Genomic DNA, 26,010 nt, shown 5'->3' with positions numbered 1-26,010 from the left:
TTTTGAACAGGATCTGGATTGATCTGGCCATAAAGTTAGCTAAGTTGGTGCACTAACCTCGTGGATCCACTTGGGTCAAGTAGTACAATGTACAGCTGTTGGCTCCATTGGATTTAATGAAATATCCAGTCTGCAGTGAGACAGCCCGTACTATGTCCTTCTTTGGTGGATATTTCTGCAAATAAACCATCAGAAATAAGACAAATTACCTACACTCTGTAAAGAATAAATTTTGATTACATGTAGAATTACAATGTTACGAAGGATGAACAGCTCTGATGGACAGTAGGGTGCAGAGTTGTCCATCTCTCCCCCTCCCCCCACCCCCAGGAGAATCACAAACCGTTACTATTGCTATGCTGCTTATGAGAGAGAGAGAAATGTAAAAGAAAACGTACTGGAACATCTGCTACAGATAAGAGAGAGATAAAGCAGGGGAGTGAGACTTGTTGATTCACCATATTATGACTTCTGAGAGGTTTATTCATCTTATACCATTCTGTTCATTAAAATTCTTCAGTGGACAGCTGGAGCGGGCTGGTTTAATGGACACAGCCATTCAAAATTGATTGACAACTGAGACCCCGTGAGTAGGGATTAAAGTGAGGTCTGGAGAGACACCCCTCAGACACACCAGGAGACACTAGTGAGCACTGATTGAGTGTTGGAACCCACGGGAAGGTGTGGGGCATCGGAGACCAAACAAAGAATCGGTCAGTTGAACTCACAGTGTTATAGCAGGGCCGGTGGGGGCTTGAGTGTGTGTCCACTCATGCCTGGGTGACGAGTCCACCACAGAAGAACGGTATAGCTGAAGTTCAGAGGGGTCATACCTGAATGGCCACAACACATCAATGGATCAAGAAGGTAAAGAAGGTTTGCCTGCCTGTAGCTGTTAGTTTGCTTTCTCTCTCTCTCTCTCTCTCTCTCTCTCCAACGATTACAACACAACAACCAACATCTACCTCAGCACGTATGAACTGAACTGAACTTTATATTCACGTATGACAATTCATTATCCCCTAGACATCGATAGAGCATGTTTATTATTTATTATTATTAAACGCACACTTTTAGGTTTAGTATTGCTAATGTGTATTATCTATACATTTGCATTGTTGATATTGATTTGTATATTTTACTAATAAACACTGTTTGAAAATAGTACCACCAGACTCCAACGGATTCTTCTATCTTTGCTGGTTAGACACCCAGTTACGGGGTATGTAGCAACAAACAAGTGAAAATCTGCAGATACTGGAGATCCAAAGCAACACATGCTTTGGATCCCCAAATCTGCAGATGCTGCCAGGTCTGCTGAGTTCCTCCAACATTTTGGGTGTGTTGGCTTGAATTTATGTAATGCTTTTTACATCCTTTGATAATTTCACAAAATTGTTTTACAACCAACTACGAAATATTAAAGCTATTATAGTGCAGGGAACATGAATTCCCAAATAAGGAATTATGAGCAAATAACCTGATCCTTCAAAAAAATCATCTGGAACGGGAACAGTTGTTAAAAATCTGAAATAATGTTGAAGATATTCTGTGTCTCAGAGTTCCAGTTTATTTTTTCTCATCTGTTTATTCTCCATTTACATCTCCTCAAACAGATTAGCTGGTTTTAACAGCCTTGATCCCCCTTCTGTGTGTTATCCATCTTCTCCTTGGCTCCACTATATCACAGATACTTCTTCGTACACCATCCCTTCCTCTTCAATTTAAAACATGTTTAGCAAATTAAAAACTACTAATCAGTCAGATGCGCACAGACATGAGTAGACAGGATGACAAGGAAGGCATATACTATGCTTGCTTTCATCGGCCAAGTAAATGAGTATTAGAGTTGGGACAACATGCCATAGTTGTACAAGATGTTGATTTTTTAAATAGTGAGAGATTATGTGATCATGTTCAATGGGCCCTGAATGTTTGTGTGGAAAAAAGGTTACAGAAAGCCAACATGTTGGTACAATGAGAAATTAGGAAGACAAATTTTGTACTGACTTTGATTACGGAGTAAAGATGCGTTACTGTAATCTAGAGTGGACATTTGTGAGACCACACCAGTAGTATTGTGCACAGTACTGATGATATATTTTCTACAGAGAGAATGCAATGAAGATTTATCAGCCCAGGGATGGCAAACCTATGGCACATACAATATTTTGTTGGCTGGTGCATATCGCAAGTTCTAGTTATGTGACCACTGATGCCAGGCAGACAATCTCTGAAAAGTATTGATAATGGCTGAGGTCACCCGGCTTATAAAGACACAGCCCAGAAGGCGGCAATGGCAAACCACTTGTGAAGAAAAAATTGCCAAGAACAATCATGATCATGGAAAGACCACGATCGCCTACGTCATATGACACAGCACATAATGAACAAATGAACTGTTTTTTCTCAGATCTCAGATGTCAAGATGGATAGCCTCATAATTCTTCACATTATACTACATCTGTAATTTTCTTGTCCACTCCGCCAAGAGAGGGTATGAAGGATAGTCTGAGACTTTTTTCACAGGGCATAATTTTATGGTGATTGAAGGAAACTATAGGGAAGATGTCAGTGGTAAGCTTTTTTCCACAGAGAAAGGTAAGTGCATGGACATGCTGCCGAGGGCAGATATATCTAGGGGGTATATGAAGAAACTCTTAGATATGCACATGGATGACAGAAACATGGAGGGTTATGTAGGATGGAAAGGTTAGATTGATCTTGGAGTTGATTAAAATGTGGACACAATATTGTGAGCCAAAATGCCTATACTGTGCTGCAGAGTGCTATGTTCTATGTTGAAACTAGTCTATATACCCTTGAAGCCTCTCTATGTCCTCCTCCATACTTAAAATCCCTTTTGTTTTTGTATCATTTGATGGTGTTATTGAGTTTTACATTTGTTACTTTTCTATAAGAGTTGCTTCCAAATCAGTGCACCTTTCACAAAGACTGAAAGATCACCTTTCACAGTCTTACTCACCGGATGTTTCACCGAGTAGTTGACGATCATGTAGTCATTGCCAAGGGGAAGCCACGATCGCAGGGTAACAAAATCTCTATTCTTCAACGGACTTGGACACCTCCCTAGTCGAGAGAAAGAGCACTCAGCTCATTAACATCTGTTGCATGTGGACAGGACATCAAACAGCACTTTAATTAAATGAGTCCTGCTGATAAGTTATGCATTTCTTTCAGAATGATTGATACTCAAACTGGAATATTGCATGTGGAATATGCACAGAGCAGCCACCTTATTAGGAACCACCTGAACTTAATTAAGTAGCCACTGAATGAATTGTCTTTGTCTTCTACTGCAGTAGCCCATCCTTATGTTGTGTATTATGTATAAGGAACATAAGGTTCCTTATGTTGTGAATTCAAAGATGCTTTTCTCCACACCACAGTGGTTACGTGTAGTCATCTGAGTTACTGTCGCTTTCCTGTCTGCTTGAACCAGTCCGGCCAATCTCCTCTGACCTCTCACTTTAACTAGGCATTTTCACCCACAGAACTGCCACTCACTGGGCTTTTCATTGTTTTTCACACCATTCTCTGTAAACTCCAGAGACTGCTGTGTGAGAAATTCCCCGGAGAGCAGCGGTTTATGAGGTACTCACACTTCCCATTTGGTACCAAAAATCAGTTGACTGTCAGTCACTTAGATCACGTTTCTTCCCCAGTCTGATGTTTGATCTGAACAATAATTGAACATCTTGATCATGTCTGCATGCCTTTATACAATGAGATTCTGCCACATGATTGGCTGATTAGGTATTTGCTTTAATGTGCAGGTATATATGTGTACCTCATAAGACTATAGAACATAGGAGCAGAATTAGGCCATCTGGCCCATCGAGTCTGCTCTGCCATTCAGTCATGGCTGATCCCTTTTTTCCCTCCTCAGCGCCACTCCCTGGACTTCTCCCCATAAACCTTGATGCCATGGCCGAACAAGACCTATCAATCTCTGCCTTAAATACACCCAATGACCTGGCCTTCACAGCTGCCTGTGGTAAGAAATTCCACAGATTCACCACCCTCTAACTAAAGAAATTTCTCCACATCTCTGCTTTAAATGGAAGCCTTTCTATCCTGATGCTGCACCCTCTTGTCCTAGACTTCCACACCATGGGAAACATCCTTTCCACATCTACTCTAGCTAGACCTTTCAACATTCAGAAGGTTTCATTGAGATACCCCTCATCCTTCTAAATTCCAGCGAGTACAGGCCAGAGCCATCAAACGTTCCTCATATGATAACCCCTTCACTCCCAGAATCATCTTTGTGAACCTCCTCTGAACTTTCTCCAATGCCAGCACATCTTTTCTTAGCTGAGGAACCCAAAACTGTTCTCAATTCTCAAGCAGAGACCTCACCAGTGCCTTATAAATCCTCATTGCTGCTCTTATATTCTAGAATTCCTGAAATGAATGTTAACATTGCATTTGCCTTCTTCACCACTGACTCAACCTGCACGTTAACCTTCAGTCAAGTCAAGTCAACTTTTATTGTCATTTCGACCATAACTGCTGGTACAGTGCACAGTAAAAATGAGACAACTTTTTCAGGATTATGGTTTACATGACACAGTACAAAAACTAGACTGAACTACGTAATAAAAAGAAACACAGAGAAAGCTATACTAGACCACAGACCTACTCTGGACTGCATAAAGTGCATAAAAACAGTGCAGGCATTACAATAAATAATAACCAGGACAGTAGGGCAAGGTGTCAGTCCAGGCTTTGGGTATTGAGGAATCTGATAGCTTGGGGGAAGAAACTGTTATATAGTCTAGTTGTAAGAGCCCGAATGCTTCGGAGCCTTTTCCCAGACAGCAGGAGGGAGAAGAGATTGTATGACAGTGCATGGGGTCCTTTATAATGCTGTTTCCTTTGCGGATGCAGCGTGTAGTGTAAATGTCCGTGATGGCGGGAAGAGAGACCCCAATGATCTTCTCAGCTGACCTCAGGGTGTTCTGCATAAGAATTCCAAAGTGTCTTTGCATCTCAGCTATTTGGGTTTTCTCCCCCATTTAGAAAATAGTCTGCACATTTATTTCTTCTATCAAAGTGCATGCCATGCATTTTCCAACCTTGCATTTCATTTTCAACTTTCTTGCGCATTCTCCCAATTTGTCTGTCTTTCTCAAGCCTTCCTGTTTCCTCAAACCACCTGCCCCTCCACCAAACTTCATATCATCTGCAAAGGTGGCAACAATGCCATCTATTCCATCATCTAAATCATTGATATACAGCATAAAAAGTGGTCCCAATACCAACCTTTGCAGAACACCACTAGTCACAGGCAGCCAACCAGAAAATAATCATTTTATTCCCACTTCATGCCTCCTACCTATCAGCAGATGCTCTAAGCATGCTAATAACTCTCCTGCAATACCATGGGCTCTTAACTTGTTAAGCAGCCTCATTTATGGCACCTTGTCAAAGGCTTTCTTAAAATCCAAATATACAACATCCACAGCATCCCCTTCATCTATGCTATTTCATCCAAGAATTGCAAAAGGTTTGTAAGGTAAGATTTTCCCTTAAGGAAACCATGCTGACTTTGTCCGATCCTGTCCTCTGTCACAATTGACTCCAACATCTTCTCAACCACTGAGGTCAGGCTAATTGGTCTATAATTTCCTTTTTTCTACCTCCCTCCTTTCTTAAGGAGTGGAGTGACATTTGCAATTTTCCAGTCCTCTGGCACCATGCCAATGATTTTTGCAATATCATTGCTAATGCCTCCACAATCTCTAACCTTACCTCATTCAACCCTAGGGTGCAGTTCATCTGTTCCAGGTGACTTACGTACCCTAAGGTCTTTCAGCGTTTTGAGCACCTTCTCCCTTGTAATAGTAACTGTACTCACCATTCTTCCCTCATACCCTTCAACATCTGGCACACTGCTGGTGTCTTCCACAGTGAAGACTGATACTAAATACTCATTTATATCATCTGCCATCTCCTTGATCCATGTTATTATTTCTCCATCCTCATTTTCTAGAGGTCCTGTATCCACTCTCATCTCTCTCCGTCTTATTATTTATTTATTTATTTGCATGCTGGAGTGTTTGCCAGCTTGCTTTCAGAATTTCATATTTCCCCTTCTAATGATTCTGTAGGTTTTTAAAAGCTTCCCAATCCTCTATCCTCCTGATAATTTTTGTTTTGTTTTACAGTGCCTAACAAGATTATTCATCGCCCCACCCCTAGAGGTTTTCATGTTATATTGCTTTACAACATTGAATCACAGTGGATTTAATTTGGCTTTTTTGACACTGCTCAACAGAAAAATACTTTTGTGTGAAAGTGAAAACAGATCTCTACAAAGTGCTCAAAATTAATTACAAATATAAACCATAAAATAATTGATTGCTTAAGTATTCACTCCCTTCAAATCAGCATTAAGTAGATGTACCTTTGATAGCAGTTACAGGCTTGTGTCTGTGTTAACAGGTCTCTGTCAGCTTTGCACATCTAGGACACTGCAATTTTTCCCCATTCTTCTTTGCAAAACTGTTCAAGCTCTGTCAGATTGCATGGGGATCATGAGTGAACAGCCATTTTCACATCCAGCAACAAATTCTCAATTGGATTGACGTCTGGACTTTGTCTTGGCTACACCAGGACATTAACTTTGTTGTTTTTAAGCCATTCCTGTGTAGCTTTGACTTTATGCTTGGTGTCATTGTCTTGCTGGAAAACAAATCTCCGAAGTCGCAGTTCTCTTGCAGACTGCATCAGGTTTTCCTTCAGGATTTCTCCGTATTTTGCTGAATTCATTTTACCATCTACCTTCACAAGCCTTCTAGTGCCTGGTGCAGTAGAGCATCTCCACAGCATAATGCAGCCATCACTATGCTTGACGGTGTGTTTTTGATGATGTGCAGAGTTTGGTTTATGTCAAACATAGTGCTTAATCTGATGGCAAAAAAGCTCAATTTTGGTTCCACCAGACCACAGAACCTTCTTCCAGCTGACTTCAGAGCCTCCTACATGCATTCTGGCAAATTCTGAGATTTCCTGTGAGCTTTTTTCAACAGTGGCTTTCTCTTTGCCACTCTCCCATAATGCTGCGACTGATGAAGCACCCGGACAACAGTTGTTGTATGCGCAGTCTCTCCCATCTCAGCCATTGAAACTTGCAACTCCTCTAGAGTTGTCATAGGTCTCTTGGTGGGCTCCCTCACTTGTCCCGTTCTTGCATAATCACTCTGTTTTTGAGGATGGCCTGCTCTAGGCAGATTTACAGCTGTGCCATATCCTTTCCATTCCTTGCTAATGACTTAAATGTACTCCAAGGGATATTCAATGACTTGAAAATTTTCTTATATCCATCTCCTGACTTTTGTTTTTCAATAACTTTTTCACATAGTTGCTCAGATTGTTCTTTTGGCTTCATGGTGTAGTTCTTGCCATGATACTGACACATCAGCAATTGGACCTTCCAGATACGGGTGTATTTTCACTACAATCAATTGAAGCACCTTGACTGCACACAGATGATTTCCATTTAACTAATTATGTGACTTCTAAGGCAAATTGGCTTCACCAGTGTTAATTTGGTGTGTCATGTTAAAGGGGGTGAATACTTATGTAATCGACTATTTTGTGCTTTATATTTGTAATTAATTTAGTTGACTTTGCAGCGTTCTGTTTCCACTTCGACACAAAAAAAGTCTTTTTCTGTTGATCAGTGTCAAAAAAGCAAATTAAATCCATTGTGATTCAATGTTGTTAAACATGAAAACCAGAAAACTTCCAAGAGGGGTGAATACTCTTTATGTCCTTTTTATGTTCTCTGTATGTCCTTTGTTTTGCTTTTACATCAGCTTTGACTTCCTTGTCAGTTATGAAACATAGAAAACCTACAGCACAATACAGGCCCCTCAGCCCTTAAAGTTGTGCCGAATATGTCCCTACCTTAGGAATTACTAGGCTTACCTATAGCTCTTTATTTTACTAAGCTCCATGTACCTATCAAAAAGCCTCTTAAAAGACCCTATTGTATCTGCCTCCACCACCATTCCCATTCCATGCACTCACCACTCTCTACGTAAAAAACCTATCCCTGACATCTCCTCTGTACCTACTCCCCAGCAGCTTAAACCTGTGTCCTCTTGTGGCAACCATTTCAGCCCTGGGAAGAAGCCTCTGACTATCCACACCATCAATGCCCCTCATCATCTTGTACACCTCTTATGGTTGTACTATTATGTCATTTGAGTATTTCTTTAATTTTGGAATACATTTATCCTACATCTTCCTCATTTTTCCTGGAAACTCACGCCATTGCTACTCTGCTGTCATCCCTGCCAGCATCTCCTTCCAATTTGCTTTGGGCAACTCCTCTCTCACACCACTGTAATTTCCTTTACTCCACTGAAATACTGCTAAATCAGACTTTACTTTCTCCCTTTCAAACTTCAAGTTAAACTTAATCATGTTTTGATTACTGCTTTCTAAGGGTTCCTTAGGCTCCCTAATCACCTCTGGTTCATTACATAACACCTGATCCAGCATAGCTGTTCCCTTAGTAGACTCAATGACAAGTTGCTCTAAAAAGCATAGGCATTCAACAAATTCACTCTCTTGAGATCCATTACCACCTTGATTTTCCCAATTGACCTGTATGTTACAATCTCCCATGACTATAATGACATTGCCTTTTTGACACACCTTTTCTATTTCCTGTTTATCTGCCAAATCACCCTGTTTTCAGTTATCAATCCAGATATTTCTACCTTCTCAGCTTTCTGGCTAGCTCTCTAAATTCTCTCTTCAGGAATTTGCTTTTCCTTCCTATGTCATAGGGACCAGTCTGTACCAAGACATCTGGCTGTTCCCTCTCCCTCTCCAAAATGTTGTGGATGCCATCCGAGACGTCCCGGACCCTGGCACCTGGGAGGCAACGTACCATCCAGGTGCCCCCTTCATGTCCACAGAATCTTCTGCCTGTGCCTCTGACTACTGAGTCCTCTCCCTCTGCTGCTCCACTCTTCTCCCTCTTTCCTTTCTGCACCAAGCACCCAGACTCAATGATAGTAACCTGGTCTCCATGGCATTCCTCTCCACGGTTACTCCACATAACAGTATCCAAAACAGTGTACTTGTTATTGAGTGGAATGGCCACAGGGGTACCCTGCCCTAACTGCCTACTTATCATCCCATTCCCTCTCCTGACAGTCACCCAGCTACCCGCCTCCTGAAACTTAGAGATGACCCTTTCCCTGTAACTGATCGATTATCTCCTCATTCTCCAGTACAAACCATAATGAAGTAGCCACAAACAGTCCTCAGACTGACCTTTTGGAAGAAAAATCTCATGACGGGTCATTGACCTGAAATACTAACTTTGTTTTCTCTTCATACATTGCCTGGCCTGCTGAGTAACTGGAGTTTTCTGATGTAATTTCATCTTTCCAGTTGGGGGAATCTCAAACACAGGGATACAGAGAAAGGGGATGGTAATTTTAAACTGAACTGTATTGAAATATCTTTTCTCACAGGGTGGCAAATTTCTGGAATTCTCTGCCCCTGAGAATGTTGAAGGCCTGATAATATGGGGAGGAATATAATAGACCTGATTGATATCAAAGGTTATGGAGCCTTTAAGGCTATCCCCTGCCCTCGGATAGTCAGGCCACATAATCTTTCTGCTAGTCCCTGCATAGATAACAACAAGTCAAACCAGTTCACAGGGAGTTCAGGAACTGGGCAGAAGGTGCTCCCTGGGTGCTGCAAGGATGCTTTGAAAGTACGGACTGGAGCATACTCAGGGAGTTGGCTGTATTCATCCGACAGGATACTGTAAATTTGTAATCATTACATCAACATTGATGAATATGCAAGATCGGTGACTGGCTACATAAGAAAGTGCATTGAGGACGTTACCATGATTAAACATGACACTGCCAGGATAAACCAGAAATCTTGGTTTTTACACTATTGAGGGATTGGGACACTGCCTTTAGATTGGGGAACTGGTCGACCTCATGGTCAGCAAGATCTGCACTCTCCCATAGCATCAGGAAGGCAAAGTATGAGTATGCACTGAAGGTTCTCAGACAACTTTCTGATACCATGGACACACGGTGCATGTGGGCAAGGTATGCAAACCATAAACGATTACAAGTCCACCCTATGCATTAATGACAGCAACACCTCTCTTCCTGATAAACTGAATGGTTTCTCTGCAGCTGAATGTTATGCCATCGAGGGAAGCCTCAAGGAATAGGCACCCTGTCTGGCCACACCCAAGATCCTAGCCAGGGTAAACCCATACGACACTGCAGGGCCAGACAACATACTTGGTGAGGTGTTGAGGGACTGTGTGGTCCAGCTAACAGAGGTCTTAACAGGTGTCTTTAATATCACTTTGAAACAGTCCACTGCCCCTGCAGACTTCAAGGCAGCCACCATCATTCTGGTGCCCAAGAGGGAAATGGTAACTGGCCTAAATGATTACCACCTAGTAGCACTGACTTCAACAATCATGAAGTGCTTTGAGCTGCTGGTAATGGGCAGTGTAAAATCCCATCTTCCAGCTGCATTGGAACTTGCCTGCTGCTCAAATCGGTCCACTGATGATGCCATAGCCTTGACTCTCTACTCTGTCCTGCCCCACCAAGAAGATGATGCCTCACACGCCAGGATGTTGTTCATCAAGCTCAGCTCGGTGTTTAACACGATCTTCCCTCAGAGGCTGTTAAGTAAACTGTCCTCACTGGGACTCAACATCCCTCTCTGTAACTTATCTTGGACTTCTTATCAAAAGACCCCAGTCACTCTGAGTTGTTAGCAATATCTCGCACTCCATCATGCCGAGCACTGGTGCCATCACATCACACCAGGGATGTGTGCTCAGTCCGCTGTGACTCACGACTGCGCTGCCAGATTCAGCTCAAACTGCATCAACAAGTTCACTAACGATACAACAGTAGTTGGCCTCATCACCAACAATGATGAGTCAGCACACAGAGAGGAGGTAGAGAGGCTTGTCAAATGTTGCAGAAACATTGACCTGAGTCTCAATGTGGACAAGACAAAAGAGATGTTGTGGATTTCAGGAAAACACAGGTTGACCACTCTTCATTGCACATCACAGCTCTGCCATAGAGAGACTGAAGATAAAAATTCCTTGGAGTGCACACGATAGACAATCTAACCTAGACTCACACATTTCCTCACTAGTCAAGAAGGCACAGCAGTGTCTACAGTTTCAGAGGAGACTGAGGTAAGCAAGGCTCCCGGCTCCCATTCTAACAATTCTCTGCAGGTGCACCATTGAGAGTGTCCTGTCTGTCTGCATCATTGGGAGCTGCAAGGTATCAGACCTGTGCAAAGGTCTGATGACCCTTCAGAAGTCAACAGGATTCATCAAGAGATCATCAGGGTCTCCCTCCTCCCTCCTATTTCTATCATTTACTGGGAAAGTTACAAACAAAGGGCCCAAAGCATTATTGAGGACCCCTACCTCCCATCCCACAACCTCTTTAACCCACCACCATCAGGAAGGAGGTACAGGAGCATCAGGACTGAGACTGACAGACTGGGTAACAACTCCCTCCCCCAGGCTGTGAGACTAATGACTACCCTGCCACCAAGCTGTTGTCCTTAGGACAGTGAGCTGTTTACTGTACGGCTTACTGTTTAATTGTTTACCTGTGCTGCACTTTAGTACATGCATTTTGAAGCATATTTTTATTAACCTATTTATCAAATAATATTTTGGTTTATGTACTATGTGTGATATATGGTTTGAGGGTGCACATTGTCTGGAGGAATGTGTACAGTATATGTACAGTTAGATGACAAATGTGAACTTGACTTCATCGTTAGATATACTTTACATGGAGATGGATACATATTTGAGTGATTGAGAAATTGAGGGCTATTGCAAACTGGCACTCAAGGGATTCTGAGGCGGTCATCACAGGGAAAGCCCCTCCCCAGCATTAAATACATTTACACAGAGCACAGCCACAAGAACACAGCAACCATTACCAAAGGCCTCCACTAACCAGGCAGTGCCCTCTTGCCACATCAACAGGTTCAGGAATTGTTATTACCCTATAACCATCAGCCTCCTGAACCGCTGAGGATAACTTCAATCACCACTACTCTGAACAGATTCTTTCAAGGACTGTTTTCAACTCAATTGATGACTACTATTTTTTTATTTGCAGTCTGTCTTTTGAACATTGGTTGTTTGTCAGTCTTTGTCTGTTTATGTATAGTACGACTGTTGTTAGGGTGGTGGGAAGGAGATATATCTTTATCAAAAGAGTTGTAAGGCACTCCTTCCCTTCGCTAGCCTATGGGTTACCCTTGGGCAAGGTGTAGCACCTGTTTAGCCCCCTGATCAGGGTCATGAGAAGCCATGGGAGCAGCTGGTGGATGGTCGTATGAGCAGCCGGTGCAGATCACAAGTCCTAGTTTTGCAACCACTGACGAGAGGCAGACAGTCTCCGAAGACTGGCTGGTGTCATTCATCTTGTAAAGACACTGCCCAGAAAAGGCATTGGAAAACCACTCCTATAGAAATATTTGCCAAGAATATTCATGGTCAAGACCATGGTCGCCTACATCGTACGACCTGGCACATATTGACGATGGTATCGGTTATGCAAATTCTACTGTATTTCTTTTTTCCATTTATCTGCATCTCAAGGCAGGATATGGCAACATATACAGAGCCTGGAAATAAATTTATTTTGAACTTTTACTGAATGACAGGGCAGGCTTCAAGGGCCTGGTGATCCACTCCTGTATGTACTTATTTTCGGATTACGTGACCATACGTTTGCAAACCACTTTTAATCAGGTGGCATTTTGCACTGAGTTGCTTCACCAAGCCTGTTCACCCTCCAAATAATTACGTCACATGTTTTTTAAAAAAATCTGGTCTTTCTGTAACATCCACAAAATGTTGGAGGAACTCAGCAGGTCAGGCAGCATCTGTGGAGGTAAATGAACAGTTGACATTTGGGGCCAAGACCCTTCAGCAGGGCCCAAAATATCAACTGTTCATTTTCCTTCACAGATGCTGCCTGACCTGCTGAGTTCCTTCAGCATTTTGAGTGTGCATTGTTCAAAAGTTCTGGCATCTACAGTATTTCTTGTATGCAGTCTTAATGGTTACTCACAGGAATAATACCCAACATCTGCATTCACCGTTAGTCGGCCAATATCGTAAGTTTCAATCATGTTCGTGTCCCATTTCTTTCTGTAGTGTGTGTCATGAAGAACATCATAAAGAGTCTCTGCTGGAACATCCTTGCAGTTAATTCTCATCTGGAACAACAAATATTGACAGATGAGCAAGATGTTTGGCAAGTTTCTAAAATTAATACAGAACCATAAATCATAAAGAAAGACTGGCAGGCTCCAAATTTCATTGCAGTTTTCTTCAAGGCATTTTGCATCAGACAAGGTAAAGGCATTATTGTCATGCAGAAAACATGGAAGCTCCAACAAAGTGCAACATGATAACAGTCAGATAAACACTATGGAGTGATGTCTGGGGTTGTAATCTTTGTCAGGTTGCTTGATTTCTTTCTACTCCTCTCCCAAAGCTAGTCCAATAAGCAACTGGGATCAATGCTTAGTTTAAGGGTAGTTATCTCAACTAATGTGGTATTTCTTCTGCACTGCATTGGGTAACATAGTGGTGCGAACAATGCTTTACAGTGCCAGTGATAATTGTTTACCAATGGGGACTCAATTCCCGGTGCTGTCTGAAAGGAAACTGTATGTTCTCCTCGTGACCCCGTGAGTTTCCCCTTGGTGTTCTGTTTTCTTCCCGTTTTCCAAACACATACAAGTTAGGGCTACTAAGTTATGGACATACTCTATTGGTGCTGGAAGCATGGTGACACCTGCAGGCTGCTTCCAGTACAAACCTCAAGCTACTGATACAAGTTTATTTATTCATTTATTGAGACACAGAGTGGAGTAGGCCATTTGAGCCACCCTGCCCAGCAACCACGCACCCCCCCCCCCCAATTCAACTCTAGCCTAATCATAGGACAATGTCCAATTAGCCAGAACATCTATGGACTGAGGGAGGAAACTGGAGCACCCAGAAGAAACCCACATGGTCACACGGAGAACATACAAGCAACTGCAAGAATTGAACCCGGGCCTCCTGTACAGTAAAGCTTTGTGCTGCTGCATGAAATGACATATTTCACTGTGTAATTGGATGTACACGTGCCAGGTAAAGCTAATCTCTAATCTTTAAACTTTATTTTTGAACTCATGTTTATGCAGTAGAACTTAAATGCCATAACCATCCAATTACTAGGTGAGTTTCCAACTATTAAGCTACAGCTAAAACTAAATCATAACACCAATTTAATGCCAGTATGTTTGATCAGCACAGTACCACAATGGCATCATTCTGCCTAAACCTCTTCCACCTTTATGCCACCACAAGAAATGGGTGCTAGAGACAGAAACATAATGGGAAAATTTTGAAATTTTAATATCTCCTATAATAATTGTCTTGCCTATTGTCACCTAACATGACATCATTAGACTATAAGATATAGGAGTACAATTAGGCCATGTGCCCACCTAGTGTGCTCCATATTTCATCATGGCTGATCCATTTCCCTTTCAGCCGCAGTCTCCTGCCTTCACCCTGTATCCCTTCATGCCCTGACTAAAATGAACCTATCAACCTCTGCCTTAAATATACCCAATGACTTAGCTTCCACAGCCACCTGTGGCAACAAATTCCACAGATTCATCACTCTCTAGCTAAAGAAATTCTTCCTTATCTCTTTTCTAAATAGACATCCCTTTATTCTGAGGATGTGTCCGCTGATTCTAGATCCCCCCACTATGGGAAACATCCACTCTATCTAGGTCTTTCAACATTCAGTAAGTTTCAATGAGAAACCCCTCATTCTTCTGAATTCCAGTGAGTACAGGTCCAGAGCCATTGAGCGCTTCACAAATGGTAAGCCTTTCAATCACAGAATCATTTTCATGACCCTCCTTTGAAATCTCTCCAATGTCATCACATCCTTTCTTAGATAAGCCCAAAACTGCTCACAATACTCTGAGTGAGGCCTCACCAGTGCCTTACAAAGCCTCAACATTACATTTTCATTTCTCTCCCTTCACAGTTAGTCCTGACGAAACGTCAACAGTGCTTCTCCTTATAGATGCTGCCTAGCCTGCTGTGTTCCACCAGCATTTTGTGTGTGTTGTTTGAATTTCCAGCATCTGCAGATTTCCTCATGTTTGCTCAACATTACATACTAGTTTTTATATTCTATTCCTTCGAAATGAATGCTAACGTTGCATTTGCCTTCCTCTCTACACACTCAGTCTGCAAATTGACCTTTAGGGAATCCTGAGCAAGGACATCCTGAATAACCTTAACTTGTTTCTGAGGTTGAAAATTACAAGCCAGGAAAAATGTTGCAACCTTCGCAAAACAAAACTCACCAGCTGCTTGTTAACTGATTTGCCTTTCTTAATGGAGCTAATTAAAGATACCTGACAGTTCGGTAGCCTTTTTATCAGCAGGGGATTCATCAACAAATATATTGGCTTGTCTTAAACTAATTTCAAAAACTACAAATTATTTAAATAGTGAAAAAGAAAGTGCCTGTAATTCTTTTTAAACTCAAAAATAAAACATAACTGCTCCAAAAAAAAATCTTACTGCCCTATTAAAAAAAGGTTGAGTTAGCAAGTTCAGTCCATGTGAAGTGTGAGTTACTGATATGTTTTTGCTATTAGCAATATAACTTTGGTCCGATTTCATGCGCAGCTGAGCAATATAACTTAATTGGTTTCTCTAATGTTATATACAGAAGCACCTAATCTCTGGAACTGAGATGAAACGTCCATCATGAAATATAGTTAATAGTTAATAAAGTAATTGAAGTTTGCTCAGTGGGAATATTGCCCTGATCAGTGTTGGGTAAAGTGCAAGTAATTGCAAAGGTCTTCTTCAATAAATAATCATCATGGCAACATGTGGTGATGGGACGAAGATGTGCTCCAACTAGTCCACTCAGGTTTGATCTCAGCTGTGCCACCACAGGTGGTGTAAGCACAGAGAGTGCTACCACAGCCGTCTCACACATCCTCACATCCTGCTGCCCGCTGCAATTAGATTGGAGTGGGCACTTGTCAACTGCTGTCAGGTTCAGCAGTTGTCCAGCTGGGATGGTGTCACAGAATACAGTGAAAGGGCAGGGGAACAGAGTCATGGAAACACACAGTACAGACAGGCACGGCAGCTATCAATTACCCACTTGAATTAACCCTACACAATATTTTTCTTTCCACATTCTCATCTACTGCCCCCTTAGGTTCCCTATTTCTAACCCTGCCTCAGCTATGTGCTGTGCAGTCACGTATAGCATACACATTTAGGACACCATGGTAGCTGAGCGGTTAGGATAATGCTATTATACTACCAGCGACTGGTTTCAACTCCACCATTGTTTGTAGGGAGATTCTATGTTTTCCTAATGACCACGTGGGTTTACTTCAGGTGTTCTGCCTTCCTCCCATATTCCGAAGATGTATAGGTTCTTTGGGTAATTGGCCACATGGGGGTAATTCAACTGGGCTGAAAGGGCCAATTACCATGCTGTATCCCTAGATACATAATGGAACACTACACACCATCTCTTGCACTACCACTGATTTTTTTATATTCCTAATGTCTTGTTTTGCCTTTTTTTCCCACTGTCATGTAAAACCTAAGTTCAGTTGTTGTCTGAATCAATATGCCTGAGATGCTGATGCAAGCAAACTTTTCACTGTATCATTTGCTGTATTTATGGACATCGCAATAAATCTGGCTTGCCCTGAGCTTCTACCATGCACCAGCACAGCAGGAGCAATTTACATTGGCCAATGAAATTTTTGGGATCTGGAAGGTTTACATTGTGTTTACATTCTACATTGTGTGGTAGAAGACAAGCTGTACTGTGATTGACTGCAGATTTCTACAACATTCATAACTCGGGGTAAATATATTTTTTTGTGACTGTATCTTATGAAATCTTGTATGTGTTTGCTGTCTCGTATACTATATGTGCCCTGTGCTGTGTATAACTGTTTGTACTGTGTTTTGCACCATGGCACTGGAGTACAGGTGTTTTATTTGGTTCTATTCATGTATGGTTGAATGACAATTAAACTTGAACTTGAAGAAAGCCATATGTTCACGGGGAGAATATGCAAATTCTACACATATGACAACAGAGGTGAGAATTAAACCTACACCTTTGGAGCTATGGAGTGAAGGGAGCCTGCCAGGGTTACTAATCCACTGCAAGGGTGAGATTTCCAGGATTACATTCAGTGGCCACTTTATGAGGTAGCATCTGTACCTATTAAAGTGGCCACTGAGTGTGTGTTCATGATTTTCTACCCACCTTCATCAATGTTCAACGTGTTGTGCATTCAGAGATGCACACCTGCTAATAACGTGTGCTTATTTAAGATACTGTGCTGGAAATCCCTACTTAAAAAGGAAAGAATTGGCTGAATCTTTCAAAAACCATTAAAAAGCCTAGGCCTTACATCTCCTGTGCTGTGTGATCTTCCTGGTGAGAAGGTGGACTGGACTCAACTTTCACGAACCTCAAGTACTCATGTTTTCAGTACCCGTTTCAACTGAATAGTTTGTCTGTTTCTGCACGTTGGTGCTTGTGGGTCCTAACCAGTTCTTGAAAAAAAAAGATTTTATTCTGTAAATACCTGCTAGAAAATTAATATCAATTTAGTATTTAGTAATATATATGTATTTTGATAATAAGTGTACCATTAAGTTTGCTTCTTGCTGTGTGCCCATGGGAAACCATCAATATTTCCTTGTAACCTTCAAAGACCTTGACTTTGTAAATTGTAATTTTGAAATGAGATGCTCCACCACTGAATTCATCAGTAAGTGGAGTATAGGAGAAGGAGAGTTAGCCTTATAGATACATATAAAATTATGATGAGTTTAGATAAAGGGAGGGAGTGGGTCCCTTAAGGTTGTTATAGCCAGGGGCAGTAATGGGTATAATCTCCCACGACCTATTAAATGCTCCCAATGGTGTGCGTCTCAAATAGCCTCTGAAAACTAACTCCAACTCTTGGCCTTCGTGTGTGGCTTAGCTACTAAGCTCGGTGGAACTGTTTCTATTGACAGGAAAAGGGGCAACGGTGGGTTACTGGTGCCTAAAGTCACTTCAGGCAGATGGGGCTTTTTCAGCCATGGTTGGTAGGTCATCTGGAAGGAAATCTCTGATCTCAGATCTCCACTGCCTTGTAGCCATACCCACTCATGGGGAAGGCATGGGGAGGAAGCTTCTAGAGGGCATACATACATTGAGTTCAGTGCTGACTGACAAGTCCCGTGACACCACTGATGCCAAACTGTATCAGTCTCTGGTGTTCCTTTGGATTCATCAGCTGCATGGAGAGGGGGAGCCAGCTCACTCTCCATATTGTACTGCCCTGGCTTGTGTTTCACATGGATACCTAGGATGCAATATCCATGGCTGACACTGACCAATGAAGGGCCTCATAGTAAGGGGGCTTATCACATATTTTTCTGCAGGTTAGGGGAGTCTATTTAAGGAGATATATTTAAGGTGCGAGGGGGAAAGGTTTAAGAGAGACCAAAGGGTGTCATCCAAATGGTGGTGGGTATGTGGAATGAGCTGTCTCCGGGAATTGTCAAGGTAGATACAATTACAATTATCTTAGCAGGTGCATTGTAAGGAAAGATGCAGAGGGATATGGGCCAGTAGCAGACAAATGTGACTGGCTTGGATAGACATATTAGTCCGCATGGTTGAGGTGGGCTTTAGGGCCTGTTTCTACACTGTATAATTCTAATACTTTATGGGGGAAGAAAAACTGATGTGCTGAACAGACGATCAGGATGCACCTTGGCCAGATTGAATAGCATTTAAATGAGGTCTCTGAAACTGTTTTAAGTGAGGTGAACTGGTTTATTTCTTTAATTTATTCTGATATCTTGATTCTTTTACATAGGTTTTGATTAACATTAGGAATTAAAATAAAACTTGGAAATCTTTAAATTGTTTCTGAATGTTAGGGACACTTAAAAACGACAGAGGCCAGTGAAAAGCTATGAGAGATGGACAGGGCATTATGGAGGGAAATGGATCAGCCATGATAAAATGGCAAAGCAGACTCAATGGGCCAAATGGCCTAACTCTGCTCCTGTAGCTTATGGTCTTACACTCATTCTGTGCTATATGATTTGATTGACTAAGGATTTAAAAATGTTATCATGTACAGGGAGTTTGGCTTCTAGCACTGTGCATGAGCGTAGCCCTAACATCACTGGACAGCATCCTGGCTGGAAGTCAGTCTGTTCAACACGTGCCAGTTGGCGCTTCGCTAGGTTTAAGAACGAGTTCAGGATGACAAGTGAGGAGGAGGGGAGGTGGGAGCTACCCTTTAGTAAACCTGATGGAAACCTAGGCAGCTTTATTTCTTTTTCTAGAGCGATGGCAGTGACAGCAGTAATTAACTCCTCGCTGATTAGATTATAGGGAGCACGTCACCCTTTTGGGAGCTGTCAAAGTGCACAGTGGGTGGACAGACAAAGCCAGGCAGCTTAGCTCTGATTCACTAACAAACTAGCTGCAGCTGGCTGCTCAGAGATCTCACAGCTCACGCCACCTGTGGTGCTCCTTTCAGTGAAATTCAAACGTTAATTTTTAAAGTATTATGCGTTGCACTGTCATGTCACTTGGTTTACTGTTCAAAGTGAATGAGGAAAACTATTTCATTATAACCCTTTTAATTTCAACTATCACTGCTTGCCCTTGTATCTCTGGTTGTCACTTTCATCTTTTTGCTAGTCAAAGATGAAAATTCAATGGGTCTTCCAGTAAGATGGTGGTGCACATAGTCACAGCTACCTCTCGGGGTCCAACAAATGGTGCAAGTGTTTGTCTTACATGTTTTTCTTACGTTTACAAGACCCTGTTGGACATTAATAACACAAAATACGGTAAGTCCAGTTCATTAGTGAGACCGACAGCAGAGGATTTGTGTAGCCTCAGGTTATTGCATGGATCAATCCCTCATACACCTGTCACAGTGACTCAGGGGAGGAGGCTTTGAAAGTACTGTGAGGGAAAACAGAAGGATGGCAAATGAACTGGAACCCAGGCTTGGTTAAAGACTAATCCCAGCAGGCCGGCTTTCCCAGACTGGATCACCTTCATCTGCAATTGACCCAGTGTGAGATGAAATGAGGGCCTGTTGCATGCTTGTTCTTACAGAAACATGACTCCTGCACATCATCCCACGTGCCATTAATCTTCAGCCCATGCCACCCAAGGAGATGTGCTAATATTATTTTGTGACTCTGTGTGCTGGATCGTAAGGCCATTGACAGCAGAGTGTCAGGAAGTGTATGGTCATATGGTCATGAACTTTGGCGGAAGAAATAAAAGTGTAGACTATTTCCTAAATGGAGAGAAAATTCACAAATCCAAGGTGTCAAGGGACTTAATCCTTGTGCAGGGTTTTTTAAAGGTTAATATGCAGATTGAGTCAGTGAGAAGGATGGCAAATGCAAGTTTGGCATTCATTTTCAGAGGTCTAGAATATAAAAGCAAGGATGTAATGTTGAGGCTTTATAAGTCACTGGTGAGACCTCACTTTGAGTATTGTGAGTGATTATTGGCCCCTTATCTTAGAAAGGATGTGCTGACGTTGAATTCGGCTCAAAGGAGGCTCACAAAAATTATTCCAGAATTGAAAGGCCTATCATATGAGGAGAGTTGATGACTCTGGGCCTGTACTCACTGAAATTCAGAAGATTGAGCGGGATCTCATTGAAACCTATCGAATGGTGGAAGGCCTCGACAGAGTGGATGTTTCCTATAGTGGGGGAGTCTAAGACCAGAGGACACAGCCTTAGAATAGAGGAACGCCTATTCAGAACGGAGATGAGGAGGAATGTCTTTAGCCAGAGAATGTAGAATCTGTAGAACTTGTTGCTTTGGGCGTCAGTAGAAACCAAGTCATTGGGTATATCTAAGGCAGAGGTTGACAGATTCTTCATCAGTCGGGACATGAAGGGAAATGGGGAGAAGGCAGGAGAATGGGGCTGAGAAGTAAATGAATCTGACATGATAGAATGGTGGAGTAGACTCAATGGGCCAAATGGCCTAATCCTGCTCCTATAACTCATGGTCTTCTTATATGTTCTGTATGTGACTGTATATACTGTGTTTTGCAACTTTGCCCCAGAGGAATGATGTTTCTCTAGGTATTTACATGTGTGGAATGACAATAAACTAGGCCTTATACTTGAACCCAACTTGTTAGAGAAATCATTTTAATAAAGATTACCCAATGAAGAATGCACTCTTTTGAAGTTGACCGCCAGACAAGCGTCAACTCTTTACATTTCCCTGTGGTTCAGTCTGTCACTTTTTAATGCGAGTAATCCATCTGTAGCTCTTCAGCACACTTTGACTCCTGGGCCCACACAACCAATAAGCAGCAACACAGACAAAAAATGCTAGTGGAATGCAGCAGGCAGGCAGCATCTATAGGGAGAAGAGCTGTCGAAGTCTTGGGCCAAGACCCTTCGTCAGGACTAACTGACAGGAAAGATAGTAAGAGATTTGAAAGTAGGAGGGGGAGGGGAAAATGCCAAATGATAGGAGAAGACCGGAGGGGGTGGGGTGAAGCTGAGAGCCAGGAAGGTGATTGGCAAAAAGGATACAGAGCTGGAGAGGGGAAAGGATCATTGGACGGGAGGCCTAGAGAGAAAGAAAGGAGGAGGAGAGCACCAGAGGGAGATGGAAAACCGGCAGTGATGGGCAGAGAGAGAGAAAATAAAGGAGGAGGGGAGAAAAAGCTAAGTATATCAGGGAAGGGGCATTAACTGAAGTTAGAGAAGTCAATGTTCATGCCATCAGGTTGGAGGCTACGCAGCCGGTATGTAAGGTGTTGTTCCTCCAACCTGAGTGTGGCTGAATGGTGGTGAGGGAGGAAGTATAAGGGCAGGTGTAGCACTTGTTCCACTTCTAGAGAAAACAGGATCTCCTAGTGGCCACACATTTTAATTCCACATCCCATTCCCATTCTGATATTTCTATCCATCTCCCAGGGACACCTGGTGGAAACCCACATGGTCATGGGGAAAAAGTACAATCTTCTTCCAGATACTGGCAAAAATTGAACCGGGTCACTGGCATTGTTATAGCATTATCCTAAAGTTGTTATAGCTGGGGTGGTAATGGGGACAAGCCCAATGGCATGCATCCCAAATAGCCTCTGACAACCAAGTCCAGCTCCTGGCCTTCACGCGTGGCTCAGCTACTAAGCCCAGCAGAACCGTTTCTACTCTCAGCAAACGGGCAAAGGCTGGTTACTGGCGCCTCAAAACCAGTCGCTTCAGGCAGATGGGGTTTGTCAGCCGTGGTTGGCAGCTCAGCTAGGAGCAGAAAAACTCTGATCTCAAGCCTCAGCTGCCTTGCGGCTATACGCACTTTTGGAAAGGGCTTTGGGAATAAAATCCAAGGGGAGCTGGAGACCCTATGGCAGTCTTCCATTGAGTTCAACAGTGTCTGGCAATTCCTGGGACGCTGCCGGTACCAAAAATGCACCGTTCTCTGCCGTTCCTTTGAGTTCATCAGATGAGTGGAGAGAGAGAGTTTGCTACATATTGTTCTCCATGTTGTACCACCCAGACTAGTGTATTTAGATAGCTAGGATGCAACATCCATGGATGACCCTGATGGACGGAGGATCATTCACGTGCTAACCACTATGCTACTGTGCTCCAAGTCAAATGTGGGGCAGTTGATGGGAATATGGGAAGAAATAAAGGATTATTATATGATTAGCTGAAGTGGGTGATTAATGATTGCCGTGCACTCTAAGTGCCTGTCTGTGCTGTGTGTCTCTATGACACCTTCCCCTGCCCTTTCACTGTATTCTGTCACACCATCCCAGCTGGACAACTGCTGAACCTGACAGCAGTTGACAAGTGCCCGCTCCAATCTAATTGCAGTGGGCAGCAGGATGCGAGGATGTGAGAGAGAGAGACCCTGAGTGACAGCCCTCCCTTTGCTCATACCACCTGTGGTGTGCAGCTGAGGTCAAAACCTCTTGCCCTGATGCACACATGGAAAATTAAAGCCCACTACAGATTTGATTGTGGGGAAAAGGGATGGGCTTCACTTGGACTCAGATCAGCATCCGAGCTAATCGAAGAGCCATAAGTAAGTTTAAAGTTCAAAGCTAATTTTAATCAAAGTACATATACAACTCTGAAATTCATTTTCCTGTGGGCATTCACAGTAAATGCAAGAAACACAATTGAATCAAGACTGCATCCAACAGGACAGACAAACAACCAATGGGCAAAAGGCAACGAATTGTGCAAATACAGAGAGAAAGAAAAATAATGATAAAATTAAATGAGCAATATATATCGAGGCCATGAGATGAAGAATCCACAGGTGTGGCAAACAGTTCTGTGATGGGGCGAGTGAAGCTGAGTGATGCTATCCTGTCTGGTTCAGGAGGCTGAAAATAAGCAGTAGCAGGGAGAGCTGTAATGAAAAGAGATTTAAAGAATTCAAAAGAAAGGACAAGGCAATACTGCAAGGCATTAAAAATGGAAATGATAATCAGGAACTGTCAGAAAGAGATAAAGAATACAAATTAACTAATTTTTCTCCAATAGTGAAAAAGGCAAAGCAACAACATTTCAGGCTATTTAATCTGAATGCAAACTCAATCAAATCTAGATTATTGACTTAATGGACCAAATTGAAATAAATAGGTATGGTCTAATAGCTCTTGCAGAGAATTGTGAGCAGATTGAACAAGGCTGAGAAATAAATGCTTAACTTTTTGAAGGGATGAGCAAAATACAAGAGGAGGAGGTGAGATTCTGATAAGAAAGAATTGGATAAGCATAGCAAAGCAAATGGGTCACAGATTGAAAAAGTAAGAAGTAGAATCAGTTTGAGTTAAGCTCAGAAACAGTAATGGGTGAAGAAAAATCCCCAAAGAGCAGTGGTAATATGGGGCATAGCATAAATCAGGAAATCAGAGGCACATGTAACAAGGTTAATTCAATAATCATTGTTGACTTAAATTATAAATTAGGCATAGCAAATTAGTAGTAATACTGTAGAGAATAAATTCATGAGTGTATAAAAGATAGTTTAGTTGTAAAGCTGTTAAAGGAAAAATGCTATTTTCAATATGTGTTGCAGATGTGAAAAGGTTACCTGGAACTTGATGTCTTTGGGTAAATGTGATCTTATGAAAGAATTTTATCAAATTTATTTAACTCAAACGGAATCTAGGTATGAGGTCTGAATTGGCAATGGCAGATTGGGGAACTGTTTTAAGAGCTATGACAGGAAGCAAGCAATGACTAGCCATGAATGAAAATGTCCATGACTTTAAGTGTTTCTGGAGCAGGTGGGATTTTGGGTTGCTTACAGGCAAGGACTGAAAACTGGTTAATGAACAGAACATAGAAGGTAGGAATGAATGGGTCATTTGCAGGTGCTGCAAGATTTGTTGGTATGGGCCCACCTATTCACGTAAGTTTGTTAAAGATATAAATCTGGGCTGCAGTTGTGGATCTGAGGAAGATACAGAGAGGCCTTCAAAGGGATATAGACGAGCCAAATGAATGGGTGAGAAGAGACAGATGGAATATAATGTTGCAAAGGAAAATCAGCATGAATGCTGTTTTCTCTGGCTGAAATATCTAGAACGAAGAGTCACAGTCTCAAATAAGGGGTCAGCCATTCAGGACAGACAATTTTGTTTCTACCAGCAAGAAATTGGTGAATTTTGGAATTTTCTACCCAATAAGGCTATGGGGATTAGTTGATGGGTACTGTTTATACAGTACAAAGTTTGAAGTGTTATTTCATGGACATGAACACAGGAACAGTACAGAACAGGAGCCCTTCAGAATTCTATGACATAAGCCATGGTCAGGCAGAAGAAAGTGATGGTGATGTTGAAACTCAGTTACAGTGGACATGAGAGGCAGAATGGCTTGTTGTCTCCTCTTCATTTCATCTTCGAGGGGTGATTGATAAGTTTGTGGCCTAAGGTAGAAGGAGTCAATTTTAGAAAACCTAGAACATTTATTTTTCAGCATAGCCCTCTCCTACATTTACACACTTAGTCCAGCAGTCGTGGAGCACACGGATCTTGGTCCTCCAGAAAGTGTCCTCAGATGGGTAATTGATAAGTTTGTGCCTAGGGTAGAAGGAGATGAGCTATACAGCTCTTGTTACATGCACATGCAGGTTAATTATTTGCGTGATTATGCATAAAGTTTGAAGTTAATAGCTCATCTCCTTCTACCCTAGGCCACAAACTTACCAATCACCCCAATGAGTTATTAACTTCAAACTTTCTGCATAATCACTCAAAGAGTGATTTACTTCCTGGAGGCCCAAGGTCTGTATGCTACATGACTGCTGGACTAAGTGTCTAAATGTAGGAGGGGACTATGTTGAAAAATAAATGAGCTAGGTTTTCTAAAATTGATACCTTCTTCCTTAGGCCACATACTTATCAATCATCCCTCCTAAATCTCCTGATGTGAAGAGATTATTGCAGTCAAAACCTGTCACCCCAAGCAACATTATTTGACTTAAACCTCTAATTATGAAACTGTAGTCCCTGTTCTATGCTTACCACCAACATGTATAAGATTGAAACACAAATTTTTAACATTTTGGCAACGGAGGTGAAAATAGAGGGAATCAGCATTTTCGGCCCATTACAGTATTTTGTTTTATCCATTCTTGTTGCCTGTTGCTTTTAGCCCCTCAGGGTTACCTATCTTTATTTTAACCTAATGATCTGACACATGTTATGACAAAGTTGACATCATCCAGATTTCACACTGACCTGGATTGTTTTGGTCAAACATGTGCTTCATTCTGCTTTTTTTTTTAAAAAAGGAACAATATTTAGTTT

General features: G+C 42.1%; 1 protein-coding gene across 1 annotated transcript in view; it reads right to left on the bottom strand.

The window, feature by feature from the left end:
* Nucleotides 1-26,010, bottom strand: part of stard15 (StAR-related lipid transfer (START) domain containing 15) — a 154,572-nt gene that overhangs the window by 38,309 nt on the left and 90,253 nt on the right. The window contains exons 3-5 of the mRNA XM_059989870.1: nucleotides 13,164-13,311; nucleotides 2,987-3,090; nucleotides 58-175 (exon numbers count right to left, since the gene is read on the bottom strand). Of these exons, the coding sequence (XP_059845853.1) occupies nucleotides 58-175; nucleotides 2,987-3,090; nucleotides 13,164-13,311 (370 nt within the window). The remainder of the gene's footprint in view (nucleotides 1-57; nucleotides 176-2,986; nucleotides 3,091-13,163; nucleotides 13,312-26,010) is intronic.

Source organism: Hypanus sabinus, chromosome 15, assembly GCF_030144855.1.
Source record: "Hypanus sabinus isolate sHypSab1 chromosome 15, sHypSab1.hap1, whole genome shotgun sequence".
NCBI classification, from domain to species: Eukaryota; Metazoa; Chordata; class Chondrichthyes; order Myliobatiformes; family Dasyatidae; genus Hypanus; species Hypanus sabinus.
The sequence above is the reverse complement of the archived record's forward strand: the minus strand, read 5'-3'. Positions and strand labels throughout refer to the sequence as shown.